We start from the raw sequence: 18,142 nt of genomic DNA, 5'->3' as shown, positions 1-18,142 counted from the left end.
TAAAATTAATTTCAAGAAGTTCATTCATCTCTAATTAATAAAAACTTTCCTTATAGTGTTTAGCATTTTATCTATTTACCATAAAAATACCCTTGTATCTTCACTATATTCTTGTGTTAGGAGCAATGTAAATTCACTTGTGAACTATTAATGTATAGTGATGGACGAACATCGGCCGGGACGTTTCTCGAACGCGCGTTCGCGATCAAATGTTCGCGAACCACGTGTTCGCTGGGGGCCCCATTCACTTTAACGGCAGGCGAACCTGAAAAACCTTCAGGTCATATTTGCAGCCACCAAATACTTACTAGAAGTGCACAAATAGTCCCACAACATGGACAGTGACATACCAGAGGGGGATCAAAGGCAAAAATCCCCCCGAAAATATGTATTTTAATCAGAGGCCATTTTTATGCATCTTAAAGGGAAACTCTCAAAATGTGCCCTGCTGGAGCCTAGAAAATTTTTATTTTAGGCCACGGGAGTACGGGCCCCAAAAATTTAGCTTTCACCTGACAAAAAAGAACAAGTGATTATGTGGCTGGAGGTATATTAGGCGGTCAGGGGGGTCAAGTTACCCTATATGAGGGCATGGGAGGAGGATAGACATATGGATTACTCTGTATCCAGATGGTGCCAACGTTCCCAGACCCTTCCAAGGGGTCATGGCAAACCACATTAGCAGAGACGTCTATAAAAATCCTACACAGGACCTATCTGGTACCAACAAGATTGCACCGTATTTATCCTGAAGTATCTCCCAGATGCTTTCGGGGCTGTGAGGAGGATGGTACAATGCTCCACATTTGGTGGATGTGTCCGATAGTTAGGAGGTTTTGGAACCAGATTAGCAACCTATTAACATCCGTATTGGGTTGTGTTTACCCTACATCTCTCCAATTATGTCTCCTAGGAGACAAACCCTCCTGGCATGCCAAATTTAAACTATCACAATTCATACTCCTGGCGGCTAGAATCCATATAGCTTTCAAACGGCGATCTCCCTCACTTAGTTATCAAGCAGTTTTAGATAGGATTAATAATGTCCTTTTATATGAACGGCTAACGACTATTCGTATGGATACTTTCATTACTTTTGAAAGTTCTGGGAACCATGGCTGTCCTCCTCCGTTATTGCATTACTTTGTGATTGATATCAACCTAGCTGGATGTTTTCTTTGAATTCTTGGCAATTTAAACTGTACTTCATATTGGCTATGTAAATCGCTGATGCTGCATACCTTTCTTTAACTAACGTATATGCTATAATAGGAATGGCGTCCAATAATGTTGTATCCTCAACTTATGTTCATGTTTACAACATATTCTATTATGTATTGACATGATTTTTCTTGTATAAATCTTTCAATAAATACCCCATTGAAACATATTAGGCGGTCAATGGATAACAATTTTACTGTAGGCCAGTGGAGTACAGACCCCAAAAATTATGCATTCACTGGACAGAAAAGAACAAGTGATTATGTGGCTGGAGGTATATTAGGCGGTCAGTGGATAACAATTTCACTGCAGGTCAGTGGAGTACAGGCCCCAAACATTAGGCATTCACCTGACAGAATAGAACAAGTGATTATGTGGCGGGAGGTATAGTAGACGGTCAGTGGATAACAATTTTACTGTAGCCCAGTACAGGCCCTAAAAATTAGGCATTCACCTGACAAAAAAGAACAAGTGATTATGTGGCTGGAGGTACATTAGGCGGTCACCGAATAACAATTTTACTGTAGGCCAGTGAAGTACAGGCCCCAAAACTTAGGCATTAACCTGACAGAAAATGCCTTTTATGCGCTGTATATATATAAGACAAGGACCATTCTTTGTTCTGGGTGGTGGCGGATATGTGTGGGCTGGCATGAGGAAATTCAATTACACATGGTCGTCACAGGTGTTGATCCATGCCTCATTCATTTTTAGAAATGTGAATACTGTCGTGAGCTAGGCGAGTGCACTTATTGGTCACGATCCCCCCTGCTGCGCTGAACGTCCTTTCAGACAGGACACTCGACGAGGGGCGAGCCAAGAGTTCCACGGCAAATTGTGCCAGCTCTGGCCTCAGGTCAAGCCTGCTCAATCCAGTAGTCCAGGGATTCCTTGCTTCTCAGAGCATCCACATCGGCTGTTAACCCGATGTAGTCGGACACCTGTCAGTCTAGGACTGGATCCGCAGGGCGGCTGTTGATGGGTTGGCTGCAAGAATGATCTCATATCCAAAGTGACCAACACATCTTCAAACCGCCCTCTTCTTGCAGACACGGTAGGATTGGTACCTGCACCTGTTTCGCTGTGGGTGGAAATTCCTCTGCCAGCGCCCGCAACAGCAGAATGCAGCATCTCTCGCAGCAAGGCCTGGAAATGCTGCACTCTGACAGCCCTTTGTGATGCTGGTAACATGTCCGCCATTTTGTGTTTGTACCGGGGGTCTAAGTATGTTGACACCCAGTACTGGTCCTTGCCCTTTATGCTTTTTATACAGGGGTCCCTCTTCAAACACTGGAGCATGAAGGCCCCCATTTGCGCTAAATTGGAAGCTGTGGAGCGCCCTGGCTCCTGCTCATCGCCCAGGAGAATGTCATTCTCGGTCTCCTCCCCCCAGCCATGGAAAAGTTGAAAGTCTCCCTCAAAGCCTTCTCTTCTTGCTCCTCCTCCTTTCCCCCCCAGCCACCATCCTTCTCTGACTCCTCTTCAGACTCCTGCTGACTTGTCTCAGATGCAGTAGCCCCCCCTAGGAATTCCTCATCTTCCAGCTCCTGCTCCTCGACGGCTTGATCAATGACACCACGCAATGCATGCTCCAGAAAAAGGCGTAAGGTATGATGTCACTGATGGCTCCCTGGCTGCGACTGAGCAGTTTGGTGATCTCATCAAATGGCCACAGAAGTCTGCATGCGTCGCAGCCACTGGCGCGGTGAAAAGAAACCAAGCTCCCCAGAACCTGTCCTGCTAAAGAGTTCGTACAGGTAGTCGTTAACGGCACGTTGCTGCTGGAACAGCCTATCAAGCATATACAAAGTAGAGTTCCAGCCCGTCAGGCTGTCACAAATCAAACGTCTGACAGCAGCTGGTGTCGCAAGGCATCAGCAAGGCGAGATCTTCTAAAATAGCCAGAGATTTTCCTGGCCTGCCGCAAGATGTCCTGGACCCCGGGGTATTTGACAATAAATCGCTGCACGACTAAGTTCAGGACGTGTGCCATGCACGGCACGTGTGTCATTTTGCCCTGTTTCAACGTGCTCACCAGATTGGCACTGTTGTCGCACACCACTTTACCAACTGTCAAATTGAGCGGGGTTAGCCACTGATCGGCCTGTGACCGCAGAGCTGAAAGCAGTGCAGGACCGGTGTGGCTCTTGGCTTCCAGGCACAACAGCCGCAGCACAGCATGGCAACGTCTCACCTGGCACGTCAGATAGGTTCTGGGGAGCTTGGGGGCTGCAGCGGAAGAGGCGGTAGCAGTAGAAAAGGAGGAGTCAGCCGAGGAGGAGAAGGAGGATGGAGTAGAAGGAGGAGAAGAAGAGGCAGGCCTGTATGCAATCCGTGGCGGTAACACCAAATCCACACGAGTGCCACGGGTTACATGCTTGACGGCCGTCAGAAGGTTCACCCAGTGGGCAGTTAAAGTTATGTACGTTCACTGCCCGTGTTTGCTAGACCACGTGTCTGTGGTCAGATGTATCTGGGCACCAACACTGTGTGTCATAGATATATTCACTTGCCGCTGAACGTGGCCATATAGCTCTGGGATGCCCTGCTGGGAGAAATATTTCCTTCTGGGAACCTTCCATTGCAGTGTGCCAATGGCCAAAAATTTTCTAAAGGCCTCTGAGTCCACCAGTTTATATGGCAGTAGTTGGCGGGCTAGCAGTTATGACCAGCCGGCTGTCAGCCGTTGGGCAAGAGGGTTATCCGGCGTCATCAACTTTTTACGCTCAAACATTTGGGCCACGGAAGCGTGCCTTCTGCCAGATGAACGCGACAACGACACTGTGGAAGGTGTAGTAAAGGAGAAATGGGAGGAGAGAGGAAAGAGGCAGGACGTGGAGCGCCGGGAGTGTGGCTTTGTGGGTCCTGACGGCGTTGCTCCCACTGGGCTCGGTGATGGGAGGCCAGGTGCCTTCTTAAGGCGGTCGTCCCTAGGTGAGTGTTGGGTTTACAACGACTTATGCGTTGACAGCACAGGCTGCAGATGACAACACTATTGTGAGCAGCCGACACGTTAAAAAAAGCCCACATTGCGGAGCCATGTGCCGGCATCCTGGGAGCGCAAGATGTGACCGTGCATGGTGGATGGCTCGCTCCAGATACATTTGCAGTCTGCTTTTTGCCTCCTGTGCACTGCGAGTTCTGCCTGCTTCTCCTCCTTCTCCTCCTCCCTATCTGCTGCTCCATCTCTGCCTCTGAACTCCCCTCCTCTTCCTCTTTTGTGGGCACCCACGTGATGTCCATCAACACGTCATCATCATCACCTTCACCACCACTGACATTAGAGATCTCGGAGTAGGCAACAACAGCGGGGACCACCCTCCTTGGGCTGATCTGGATACTGTTGTCAGACTGCTGGGTGGCGACCGTTGATACCTCCTCTTCCTGATCCGATGCCAAGAATGGATGCACATCGGTAAGGTCTTGTAATGGATGGGAAAATAATTCCTCTGACTCGAGCGGAGGGGATATGGTGGTGGTGGTGGTGTCTTTGGTTTGCACACAGCAGAGCATGAGGAGGGTGCAGATACAGAGGATGAGGAGGGTGCAGAAGCGGAAGGCTGAGTGAGCCACTTAACCAACTCTGGTGCGTCCTTTGACGTAATCACACTCACCTTCTCCAACTTCCCACTTAGGCTCTGGCCTGGTGCACCTACCCAACCCCTACCACCCCTGCGGAACGGCCTGCCTCTTCCTCTGCCTGTCATTTTCAAAATGACCCTGTGCCAAAATCCCTAGAGAAGAGCAGTATTTGTGGAAGCAGGTATATTGCAGACCTCAATCAATATTTGGTGGAAGCGGGTATATCTCACCCCTCAATCTATATTTTGTGGAAGCAGGTATATATAGAACCCCTTAATCAGTATTTTGTAGAAGCAGGTATATTGCACCCCTCAATCAGTATTTTGTGGAAGCCGGTGTATCGCAGGCCTCAATCAATATTTGGTGGAAGCAGGTATATCGCACCCCTCAATCAGTATTTTGTGGAAGCAGGTATATAGAACGCTGTAATCAGTGTTTTGTAGAAGCAGGTATATTGCACCCCTCAATCATTATTTTGTGTAAAAAGGTATATAAAACCCTTGAATCAATATTTGGTGGAAGCAGGTATATCACACCCCTCAATCAGTATTTTGTGGAAGCAGGTAAATAGAACCCCTTAATCAGTATGTTGTAGAAGCAGGTATATCGCACCCCTCAATCAGTATTTTGTGGAAACAGGTATATAGAACCCCTGAATCAATATTTGGTGGAAGCAGGTATATCGCACCCCTCAATCAGTATTTTGACGGAAGCCGGTGTATCACAGGCCTCAATCAATATTTGGTGGAAGCAGGTATATCGCACCCCTCAATCAGTATTTTGTGGAAGCAGGTATATAGAACCCCTTAATCAGTATTTTGTGGAAACAGGTATATAGAACCCCTGAATCAATATTTGGTGGAAGCAGGTATATCGCACCCCTCAATCAGTATTTTGACGGAAGCCGGTGTATCACAGGCCTCAATCAATATTTGGTGGAAGCAGGTATATCGCACCCCTCAATCAGTATTTTGTGGAAGCAGGTATATAGAACCCCTTAATCAGTATTTTGTGGAAACAGGTATATAGAACCCCTGAATCAATATTTGGTGGAAGCAGGTATATCGCACCCCTCAATCAGTTTTTTTGGGGGGCAACAGGTATATCACACCTATTGCAAATAGTTGTTCCAATAACGCTTGTACCTCTATATACCTGCGGTATCGCAGCAGAACCGCACACAACTGATGCACAATACAAATGCACTATATACTTTCTATGTTAGAAAGTATATTATAGGTATATAAAACCCTTTAATCTGTTTTTTGGGGGCAACAGGTATATCACACAAGTTGCAATTAGTTATTCCAATAGCTTTTGTCCCTCTATATAGCTGCGGTATCGCAGCAGAACCGCACACAAATGCTGCACAATACAAATGCACTATAATATACTTTCTATGTTAGAAAGTATATTATAAGTATATCACACCCCTCAGTATATCACACTTATCGATAGCACACCTATACCAGTCCTTAAAAGGACTTTTGTGGCCCTATTAGCTAGCGTTTGATGTCCCTAACAGTCTGTCCCTGCTCCACAAAGCAACCTCTCCCTACACTGGCAAAACACAGAATTTAAAACGGCTACCAGATCGGGTTCTGTTATAGGTTGGGGGTGTGTCCATGTGCTGAAATGTCTCAATTGGCTGTCCTATCCCACCTGATGTGTGTGTCATGGGTCAAAGTTCGGCGCAATGCGAAAGAATATGGCGCCGGCGGACATCGCCATATGTTCGCATGTTCGGCTAACTGCAAACTAGCAAAGTTCGCCGCAAAACGACAGCCGGGCGAACCGAAAGGCCATCTCTATTAATGTGTTCCTTTCTTGTTCAAGGACTTTTATACAATGAAGAACAGATACATAAGCTGGATAAGTGAGTAGATATTTTAATAACATTTACCATAAACTAAATAGCATTTTTCCTGTATACTATTTTATTTCTTCTTTGTCTTAAATCTACTCCCAGAATAAATTTAGGTAACTTAGCAAAAAAGGTTCTGATCATATTTCAAGCAGAAGTTGTGCAGAAATATCAAGCAGCTTTATCAGAACACAGCAGCAGGATAAGGTATGCATGCAGTAAAATATGTGTTCGGTGATGAATGATATTCTAATGCAATTTACAAAAATAACTTTTCCAACTTCAACGCTGACACTTTCCATTTAGTTTGGGAATGTGTTTTTTTCATGATTAAGATTTTTTTTTCTGGACAGTTTTTTTGTAAATTTGGTGCATGTCATGTACAAATGTGCCCTTAAGTGAATGTTGTATTTAAAGGGAGTTTGATATTTTTACTGTTTTAGTTTTTTGTCTTATGATTTGTATACTATGTTGTGTACACCCCACCAAGTACAATATGAAAACAGTTTAATACTTTAGAGTAGGGCTACACAGAGTGGATTTTCTGTAGTGGAATTTCTGCTGCAAATTCTGCCACAATACCAAAGATTTTTTTTGTGGATTTTACTGCAGATTTGCTGCAGGTTTCATGTAAAGTGAAATCTGCAGTGGAAATCCACAGCATAAATTGACATGTTTCAGATTTAAAATCCACACTGCAGGTCAATTTCTGCTTCAGATTCTTTACACATGGATCTTTACACTGTAAATTGTTTGCACGCAACTCTGCTGTGGAAAATGAACATTTAGGCATTTAGTACCAAAACTATGCATTCCAGATTGGTTACATTTTGGAAAGCTTTCTTTCACATAATGGTTTATTAGGGTCTAGAGAGTAAACCGAGGTTTAGGGTCTAGATCAGTAGTCCCCAACCAGTGGCTAGCAGATTCCTAGTTATGTGGTTGAGTCCTGAGTTATATGACCATATGCATTGGTTACAATGCATTATTCTTATTAGCTGTATTTGAAGATATTCCATAACTCCCTCATAAAAGTCTATAGGGCATATCTATTTATTTTGCAATGCACCCATTTCCTACAGCATCAACATTTAAAACATGCTGCACCTCTTGTACTCCTTTTTCACTACAGCTAGTGTCTTACTAAAGAGGTAATGGCTGAAAGCCAGAAGATCCCTGGGCTTGGAGACCTACTAAGCTGCAAAGTTGGAATTGAGATATTTGTATGCAAATATGTGCTGTTATTAATATTTTACTTTCCATTTCCAAGTTGAATGTGGCTCACAAACAAAAAAAATAGGGACCATGGCTCTGAGATCTAGAGGAATGGACAACACAAGGGGTTTCTTTACTGTAAAAGCTGTGAAACTATGGAACTCTCTGCTAGGTGAAGTGGCCGTATTGAGGATACGACCATATTGCACGGTCATGTCATGATTGTGAGCAGCCATTAAAAATAAACAGTGCAGTATCAGTTTAAACGGAATCCACAGTACTTGACCATACTGTGGCCGCGTTGCAACCGTGACATGACTGTGCCACATGGTTGTACCCTTAGGATTAGAAAACAGCACCACACCTTCTACAGGATGTGCGTGGTATGGTAGCTGAAACCCATTCACTTGAATGGAGCTAAGTGGCAATGCAAAATACATCCATGATCAGGCACGGTGCAGTTTTTTGAAGAAAGAACCCTTTTTTTCATCCAGTACAACCCCTTTAATTCACTGAAAGAGGGGCCAAGATGTTACTAAAAACTAATATTACAAGTTATTGTTACCATGTGACTGGAGATGAGTCATTTATCCAGTGATTTATTCTAGTTGCCAGATTTTGAGTCATGAAATAATTTTTTTGTTGACTTCTGCCTCACCAAGGTTTTTGCCTTCTTCTGGATCAACATTGCAAAATAAATTATTTAATTAGATGAGTTTATATCCATATTAAACTGCTAAATAAAAAGAATCACTTCATGAACAAATATTCCTGAAAAATAAACTTATGTTTGTCTTTGTTCTAGGACAATCACTGAAATTCGGAACCACTTAGGACTCGTGAATGGATATTTGGCGACCTGTGTTCAAGACCTGCAGAGTTATGAGGAGGCTCTTAACAATGTACAGTGATTAAGTATAGTTATTGACTTAGCACCTCATTGGTCATGTATAGACATAGAGATGTAATTTGGCCATTGATTTTTGCATAACTTTTGGAAATGGTGACTATTCAGTTCATTCCCTGTGATCTAGTAGAGAAGTCATTGTACATGAGCACTGCAGCCTAGTCATAAAAGGAGTTGTTCAATCAACCTATTAGGGCATATGAACCTCATTGAGGGGGCTTCATGTTCAGAATCCCTCCTCTATCAGTTACAGCTAAGAAGCAGCAGCTCTCGCACTGGTTGACTTGGGATATACAGTATCTGACAAAAGTGAGTGCCCCCCTAACATTTTTGTAAATATTTTATTATATCTTTCATGGGATAACACTGAAGATATGACACTTTGATACAATGTAAAGTAGTCAGTGTACAGCTTGTATTACAGTGTAAATTTGGTGTGCCCTCAAAATAACTCAACACACAGACATTAATGTTTAAACTGCTAGCAACAAAAGTGAGTACATCCCTAAGTGAAAATGGCCAAATTGTGCCTAATATGTCTATATTTTGAGGCCACCATTATTTTCCAGCACTGCCTTAACTCTCTTGGGCACGGAGTTCACTAGAGCTTCACAGAGGTTGACACTGGAATCCTCTTCCACTCCTCCATGATGACATTATGGAGCTAGTGGATGTTAGAGACCTTGTGCTCCTCCACCTTCCATTTGAGGATGCCCCACAGATGCTCAATAGGGTTTAGGTCTGGAGACATGCTTGCCAGTCCAACACCTTTACCCTCAGTTTCTTTAGCAAGGCAGTGGTCGTCTTGGAGGTGTGTTTGGGATAGTTATCATGTTGAAATACTGCCCTGCGACCCAGTTTCTGAAGGGATGGGATCATGCTCTGCTTCAGTATGTCACAGTATATGTTGGCATTCATGGTTCCCTCAATGAACTGTTGTTCACCACAGTTTGCAGCACTCATGAAGCCCCAAACCATGACACTCTCACCACCATGCTTGACTGTAGGCAAGACACACTTGTCTTTGTGCTACCCACCTGGTTGCCGCCACACATGCTTGACACCATCTGAACCAAATAAGTTCATCTTGGTCTCATCAGACCACAGGACATGATTCAAGTAATCTATGTCCTTAGTCTGCTTGTCTTCAGCAAACTGTTTGCGGGCTTTCTTGTGCATCATCTTTAAAAGAGGCTTCCTTCTGGGACGACAGCCATGCAGACCAATTTGATGCAGTGTGCGGAGTATGGTCTGAGCACTGACAGGATGACCCCCCACCTCTTTAACCTCTGCAGCAATGCTGGCAGTACTTATTCGTCTATTTTGAAAAAAGAACCTCTGGATATGATGATGATCACGTGCAGCGTACTCAAGTTGTGTGTAATAGAGTTTCTGAGTGTAGTCGTGCAATGACACTAACCTGAGACGGCTGACTCTCTGCATAGGCAGGTGATGGTAAGAAATTGTTCGTGACGCCAGTGCCAATTAAACGGTGGCACGCCGTTTGCGGATAGCAGGAATAAATGAGGAACACCGTGCGTGAGGTTAAAGCAGAACTCCAACTTTAGTAGGTTTCATAGAGACAATAATGGAATCGCAGTTCCTTGGCATACAGTCGATTTTGCAATACGGTTGATGCAGGCAATACAGATTGAGCAAGGTGATTACAGAGTGTTAAACACAGGACTTGCAGTACAGGAGCTTGCACTCTATCTCTGACTGATCCTGGAATATAGCAAATCTTCTCCAAGGCCCAATAACCTAGCTCTGGCTTTATATCCTTGGTTTTAGCTTTCTAGAGTACCTCCTCTGTTCTCTTGAGTACCTCTTGCTTTTCTTTGCTTTGCCTCTGTCTCCCTCTCAGCTTCCTCAGGCTCTAGAAACTTCAGCACACTCTAGAAACTTCTGACTTTTGCTTCCCTGTCTGGGCCTTATATAAACTAGGGCTCTCTAGCTCCCTCTAGTGACTAGAAGCTGGAATGACACCCCTAGCAGGCCTGTACATGCAAGTGTCACAGCAATAGGGAAATACATAGCATTACATTACATGACATTTTATAAAACTGACATATACCAACTTCCCATGACCAAGGAGGGACGACAGCACACCAAGTAACACTTTTGTAGTGACGGGTATTACAGTTCCCGTACACTACACACGTGCACTCAACTTCTTTGGTCGACCATGGTGAGGCATGTTCTGAGTGGAACCTGTCTTGTTAAACTGCTGTATGGTCTTAGCCACCATGCTGCAGCTCAGTTCCAGGGTGTTTGCAATCTTCTTATAGCCTAGGCCATCTTTATGTAAAGCAACAATTCTTTTTTTTTCAGATCCTCAGAGTTCTTTGCCATGAGGTGCCATGTTGAACTTCCAGTGACCAGTATGAGAAAATATGAGAGTGATAACACCAAACTTAACACACCTGCTCCCCATTCACACCTGAGACCTCGAAAGACTAATGAGTCACATTACACCAGGGAGTGAAAATGGCTAATTGGGCACAATTTGGCCATTTTCACTTAGGGGTGTACTCATGAAAAGATATAATAAAATATTTCCAAAAATATGAGGTGTGTACTCACTGTTGTGAGATACTGTATATTTTTTTATCTGTATGGCCATTTAATATAAATAGTCATATAATACTACTTTATCCCTTCGTGGCCACTGCAATGCTCTCCTCACACAGTAACTGCAGAGTTCCAAACCTCTCCTTGCATTAACATTAGCACAAAACTGTGCTACGGGAGCTTCATAGCATCGGTTTCCATGCTCAATTAGCTACATGCAAGTCTTGCATTACCAAATAAAATGGCAAGCATTGTATGGCGTGGTGTAAAGCATGCCGCCACTGGACTCTGGAGAACTAGAAACTGGATGTTTGGTGCAGGAGAGATAATGCTATGGGGTTTTCAGGGGCTGGCCTTGACCCCTTAAGCTCCAGTTTTAAATACTTTAGCACAAAAAGGCATGGTTGGGTGAGTTTGGTGTGCATGAACTTGACTGGCATGCACAGAGTCCCAACCTCAGTCCCTCGCAACACCTTTGGGATTAACGAAAATGGAGATTGCGAGCCAGGCCCTCCCATCCAACATCAGTGTCTGACCTCAAAAATACTTTTCTTGATGAATGAGCACATATTCCCACAAGCACACTCCAGCATCTTGTAGAAAGAGTGGAAGCTGGAGGGGGGACCAACTCCATATTAATGACTATGGATTTAGAATGGATTCCTGTACGTGTAATGTGTAGGTGCCCCAATACTTTTGGCCTATATAGCATATTTTACATTGTGTGTCCTTAATAACTAGAATCCGGGAAAAAATATCAGAATGCCTGGTGGCTGAGGGGTAATTTGGACACCCAGCTTTAATCATAGATTATCTTAAATTTCTACAATTTACATTTTCTTCCTATATTTAGATCTGTCCTATGCTTAACACAAGCATAGGACAGATCTAAATATAGGAAGAAAATGTAAATTGTAGAAACATAAGATAATCTATGATTAAAGCTGGGTGTCCAAATTACCCCTCAGCCACCAGGCATTCTGATATTTTTTTGTTGTTTTTAACAGTGGCACAGATAAAAAAGTAGTTATTCTCTTTTTTGCAGACTGTGGACAGATTAGCCCAAAGAATTCAACAGACATGTTTAGAACAACCAAATCTTAGTCCCATATCCTTATATCATGGTCCAGAACAACAGGAGCTAACAGTTGGGTGAGTTATTAAAATGAAAATTTTATTTTGTGCCCTGATGAACTGTTTAACATTAACTCAGATAGGTTTGTGTTTTAAATCAAAGCTGGATTTGACTTTTTTTTGTTTTGGATGGTCACATTTGTACATTAATTGGTGCATTATAGATAAATCTGCCCTATAATTAGTGTAGGAACTGAGCCTACACTAGTCAAAAGTCAGAGATGTTTGCTCAACTAGCATTTTGCTAAAATAATTGGGACTTTTCAATTCTGCACCACTCTTGACAGTGAATGGGGCTTAGTGTTAGGAAGTGTCACCTCCTGCAGCCCAACCAATTTACTGTAATTTTTGACAGAACCTGGTATAAATTATACGGCAAATCTATGCCTGCTCACCTTACACCATCACTTTTCTTATTAAGACTGCTGTATGAAATGCCAATCTTAATAAATTCCCTCTGCAAACTTAGTAGAGAGAGTCCCAAGATGCATCAAATTTATGAAACTGCCTGGATGATAAATTTGGCTCCCCCAATGGGTGGCTTGCTTTGCACAAAGTTTTTAGTGTAGCTTTGCTACCTCTTAAGCCATACACCCTTATCGAGTGAGGCATAAATGTGTCTAAAACATATAATAAATGTGGTGCAGATCAAGTACGCCTGTTTTTGGGGCAAATTAAGTCAGAATTCAGGTGCATTTAGCCTAATAAGTTTAATCCGTTGTTTTTCATGATAAATATGGCTGTAGATGGTGAGAATCATTACTGGACAACATACTGTACAGTGCAAAATTATTTAACAGACTGACCTTAGATTCCTGTGATAGTTGCAGGTTATAGATGTGTATTATTAATGGCTCTGAAATGTATTTATTGGTCATTATTTTTATAAAGCCAACAATTTATTCCTCAGTACTGTACACAGAATGTGAACACTCACTGCAGAGCCTGGAGCAAGTGGGTCATAATCTAATTCCCTTCAGTAACACTTTTTGAGGAGAATGTATGGGTATCTTTCTTCTATATGGTGAACCTAACCAGAGAAACATGTACTTGTGTCTCTCCCCAGAATGCTTAAACTGCGAGATCAAATGAAGAGTGTCTCATATGAATTAGAAAGAAACAACAGTATTATAGAAAGGTAACCTTGTGTTCATTTTTGATAGCTATGACATAATCAATGTATAAATTATTGGGTTACATATATGTATCCATAATATCTTGCATCCCAGTTCTTCTCCATGGTGTCCCAGTATCATGCAGGCCACTCTTGCACACACTTTGGAGCACATCATAAAAAGATGATCAGCTCTGCTGATGAAAAAATAAAATAAAAAATGTGATGTACAAAATGTTGACCAACTGGCCAACCCCAGAAGGACAGGGCTGAGGCCTTTGATGGTTGGCTCTGCAGCCATTTTTGACACAGCCTACTTTCTAGAGACCTCTGGGAACCTTCTTCCCTTCTAACCAGAACTGTATTAAATCAGCACCAAAAACCAAAGTAACACATGCTGTTTTGGTGTGAAAAAGCACAGAAATCCGCACACAAATTTGTATGGAATTTGTGCAACACAGCCTACACCTACGTTCAGGTAACTTTAGGGTAGGGCTACACAGCATTGACATGACACATGTCACGTACCCAAGTATCACGGTGTTGCAGGGCAGCCATAGAAATAAATGGTGTTGCAGTGCGACTAACACGACCGTGTCCCCTGAATAGCAAAAAATCCAACACTGCTGGATCTGCTGGTTCTGCAAACGTGCGAGTTGCACTGCAACCCCATACATTTCTATGCCTTCCCTTCTATACTGTGATACTTGGGCATGCAACACATGTTGTGTCCAAAATAGCTGTGTAGCCTATACCCTTATTACAATTTCCCCCTCAGATTATAGCTGATCGCTGAGGGTCCCAGCAGGAGTAAACTTTGTGATCAACTTATTGTCTAGGGATCTTTCCACTAAGTAGAGATTGTCCAAAGTGGATAATCCCTAGGTTGGATTTACATAGAGCAGTTTTTGTTGCATCAACAACATTTCAGCCATAAATTACTTAAATTATTGAAATGTCTTTCCACTAGCATTCATGAGATCGGCAGGGAACAGCCTGCCGGGTCTCTCTGGACTAACTACATGAAAGCAGTCGGCATATTTGCTGTGTTGGGGCTGGATGTCCGCCGATCCCCATTTTAGGCCTGAGCGGCCTGCCCGATCTCACGAACACTAGTGTGAAACTAGACTTACTCAGTTTGTTTCAGATGGGGAGAGGCTACCCAAAAACTTAGATTGTTTTTTTTTTTTTTTCCATGACTGCATTCACTGTGCAGGATATATACATTAATATTTTTTACAGCTCATATATTTTCTGTGCCAGCAAAACCAATTATGTTTATTTTTTTATTGTTTATTTTTATATGTAAAAGTGGGTGATTCCTATTTTTAATACTTTTGTTTTCTGTAACTTTGTTTTTTAAAACTATTTTCAAAATTTTATTTTTGCAATGGGACTGAATCACTCATCTGAATGAGGACATTAAGATTACCGTCATCAATATAAAAATAATTATATTTTTTTCCATTTAAGAATGTATTTGAACAATAAATAAAACCATTTCCACACTTGTGTCATTTTTGGGGGAGGAGTTATGACACGGGACAAATGTGACTATTTAGGTTACTTTTAATGGAAGGCCAAAAGAAGCTACTTTTTTTTTTTTACGGCAACTGAAGTCCGTACACTTCAGTTGCTGAAGCCATTTCATGAAATAACTGGCAAAAAGCTAGAACCATTTGTTGATAAGAACTTATATTTTGACTCAAAAAAAAAAAAAAAAAGTATTTTAAGTTCTTAATCAGACGATACAGGCAATTAAAAACATGGGACAAATACGTCCCTTGGTCCTCAAAGGGTTTTAAGAGGTACATCTCAGTACTTTTGTCCATATTGTGTATGTGGCCATCCAACAATCATAGTATTGCTTATACACTGGGAGAGGTTTTACACAGGCTGTAGTTGCCCCTGTCATCACTGGTGACCATCTGGCCGGGATGTGGTTCTGCTTGCTGTGCATGACATCTGTCCCTCTCTCTCCGCTCCTGCTGCCTGCAGTGCAGAACAAGTGTTCCCTCAAGTGCAAGAGGATGAGGTGAGTATTTTTTTAAAAGATCTGTCAGCACTACAAGGGCTGGGGGCCATTATATATACTGGGGCACTAGGAGATAGACGGCCAGAAAATGGATGTATACGGATGCAAATTGCCCATTAAAAGTGAATCCGTTTTTAAAGACTGATTCCCCCCCCCCACACACTGTTGTGTGAATGTAGCCTATGACCCTTGGAAAGTGCAAAAAAGGAAAATGACAAATTGTCATTAAGGTCTAAAATTATCTGGACATTAAAGGGTTAAAAAAAATGTCCCATGTTGATCAAGTATTGAAAATACAATAAATTTAGAGAAAATTATAGATTTTTTTTATATACAGTCAGGTCCATAAATATTGGGACATCGACACAATTGTAACAATTTTGGCTTTATACACCACCACAATGGATTTGAAATGATACAAACAAGATGTGCTTTAACTGCAGACAGTCGGCTTTAGTTTGAGGGTATTTACATCCAAATCAGGTGAACGGTGTAGGAATTACAACAGTTTGCATATGTGCCTCCCACTTGTTAAGGAACCAAAAGTAATGGGACAATTGGCTTCTCAGCTGTTCCATGGCCAGGTGTGTGTTATTCCCTCATTATCCCAATTACAATGAGCAGATAAAAGGTCCAGAGTTCATTTCAAGTGTGCTATTTGCATTTGGAATCTGTTGCTGTCAACTCTCAAGATGAGATCCAAAGAGCTGTCACTATCAGTGAAGCAAGCCATCATTAGGCTGAAAAAAAAAAAAACATCAGAGAGATAGCAGAAACATTAGGAGTGGCCAAAACAACTGTTTGGAACATTCTTAAAAAGAAGGAACGCACCGGTGAGCTCAGCAACACCAAAAGACCCGGAAGACCACATAAAACAACTGTGGTGGATGACCGTAAAATTCTTTCCCTGGTGAAGAAAACACCCTTCACAGCAGTTGGCCAGATCAAGAACACTCTCCAGGAGGTAGGCGTATGTGAGTCAAAGTCAACAATCAAAAGAAGACTTCACCAGAGTGAATACAGAGGGTTCACCACAAGATGTAAACCATTGGTGAGCCTCAAAAACAGGAAGGCCAGATTAGAGTTTGCCAAACGACATCTAAAAAAGCCTTTACAGTTCTGGAACAACATCCTATAGACAGATGAGACCAAGATCAACTTGTACCAGAGTGATGGGAAGAGAAGAGTATGGAGAAAGAAAGGAACTGCTCGTGATCCTAAGCATACCACCTCATCAGTGAAGCATGGTGGTGGTAGTGTCATGGTGTGGGCATGTATGGCTGCCAATGGAACTGGTTCTCTTGTATTTATTGATGATGTGACTGCTGACAAAAGCAGCAGGATGAATTCTGAAGTGTTTCGGGCAATATTTTCTGCTCATATTCAGCCAAATGCTTCAGAACTCATTGGACGGTGCTTCACAGTGCAGATGGACAATGACCCAAAGCATACTTCAAAAGCAACCAAAGAGTTTTTTAAGGGAAAGAAGTGGAATGTTATGCAATGGCCAAGTCAATCAACTGACCTGAATCCGATTGAGCATGCATTTTACTTGCTGAAGACAAAACTGAAGGGAAAATGCCCCAAGAACAAGCAGGAACTGAAGACAGTTGCAGTAGAGGCCTGGCAGAGCATCACCAGGGATGAAATCCAGCGTCTGGTGATGTCTATGCGTTCCAGACTTCAGGCTGTAATTGACTGCAAAGGATTTGCAACCAAGGAATAAAAAGTGAAAGTTTGATTTATGATTATTCTGTCCCATTACTTTTGGTCCCTTAACAAGTGGGAGGCACATATGCAAACTGTTGTAATTCCTACACCGTTCACCTGATTTGGATGTAAATACCCTCAAATTAAAGCTGACAGTCTGCAGTTAAAGCACATCTTGTTCGTTTCATTTCAAATCCATTGTGGTGGTGTATAGAGCCAAAACAAGACCGCAATATTAACTTTTATACTTTAGAACTAAAGGAACACCGTGGCAAAACTGCTGTACTGGGTTGTGCCTGGTGCAGGATCTGGCGGGTGGTGCACCAAATGGAGAATCCACTACCCCCTTAGGCCCTGCACCTTTAAGACTTTAAAATAATTTCATGTTGATGCAGCAGTTGCAATGTTAATGTAATACTTATTTTTACAAAAAGAAATGACATTTTGTCTAATCTTGCCTTTCTCAGGTTGAACGCATCCTGATCTGTGAGCACGGGAGCATGGGACAATGTCTATACATTTTGTAACCAGGCAACTCCAGGAAATCGTCTGGAACGTATTTAACAGAATCGAATAATGTGAACATGTTTTCATTACATTTTCTTCATACACTTGAAAGTAAAGGAAGAGATCTCCAGCCATCTGAAACTGAGGAATGTGTAGACTTTTCCTAGGAGATGACATTTATGGGGCGCAGTGCTGTTTCTATTGAGATAGACTTGGATTTAGTTCGGTCTTTCTTACAATGTCTTGGGGAAAGCTGTCAACATAAATCATGTTTTAATCTCA

The 18,142-nt window shown here is 42.5% G+C and overlaps 1 protein-coding gene across 5 annotated transcripts in view; it reads left to right on the top strand.

Annotated features, from left to right (window-relative positions):
- The window catches only part of IKBKE (inhibitor of nuclear factor kappa B kinase subunit epsilon), a 98,453-nt gene extending 80,311 nt beyond the window's left edge, over positions 1-18,142 (top strand). For all 5 annotated transcript variants that reach the window (XM_040423958.1, XM_040423954.1, XM_040423955.1 and 2 more), the window contains 6 exons: positions 6,640-6,679; positions 6,773-6,874; positions 8,688-8,784; positions 12,406-12,512; positions 13,561-13,632; positions 17,821-18,142. In XM_040423958.1, coding sequence (XP_040279892.1) covers positions 6,640-6,679; positions 6,773-6,874; positions 8,688-8,784; positions 12,406-12,512; positions 13,561-13,632; positions 17,821-17,836 — 434 coding nt within the window. In that variant the 3' untranslated portion in view covers positions 17,837-18,142. The remainder of the gene's footprint in view (positions 1-6,639; positions 6,680-6,772; positions 6,875-8,687; positions 8,785-12,405; positions 12,513-13,560; positions 13,633-17,820) is intronic.

Source organism: Bufo bufo, chromosome 3 (assembly GCF_905171765.1).
Source record: "Bufo bufo chromosome 3, aBufBuf1.1, whole genome shotgun sequence".
In the NCBI taxonomy this organism is placed as follows: Eukaryota; Metazoa; Chordata; class Amphibia; order Anura; family Bufonidae; genus Bufo; species Bufo bufo.
This window is presented reverse-complemented; position numbering and strand designations above follow the sequence as displayed.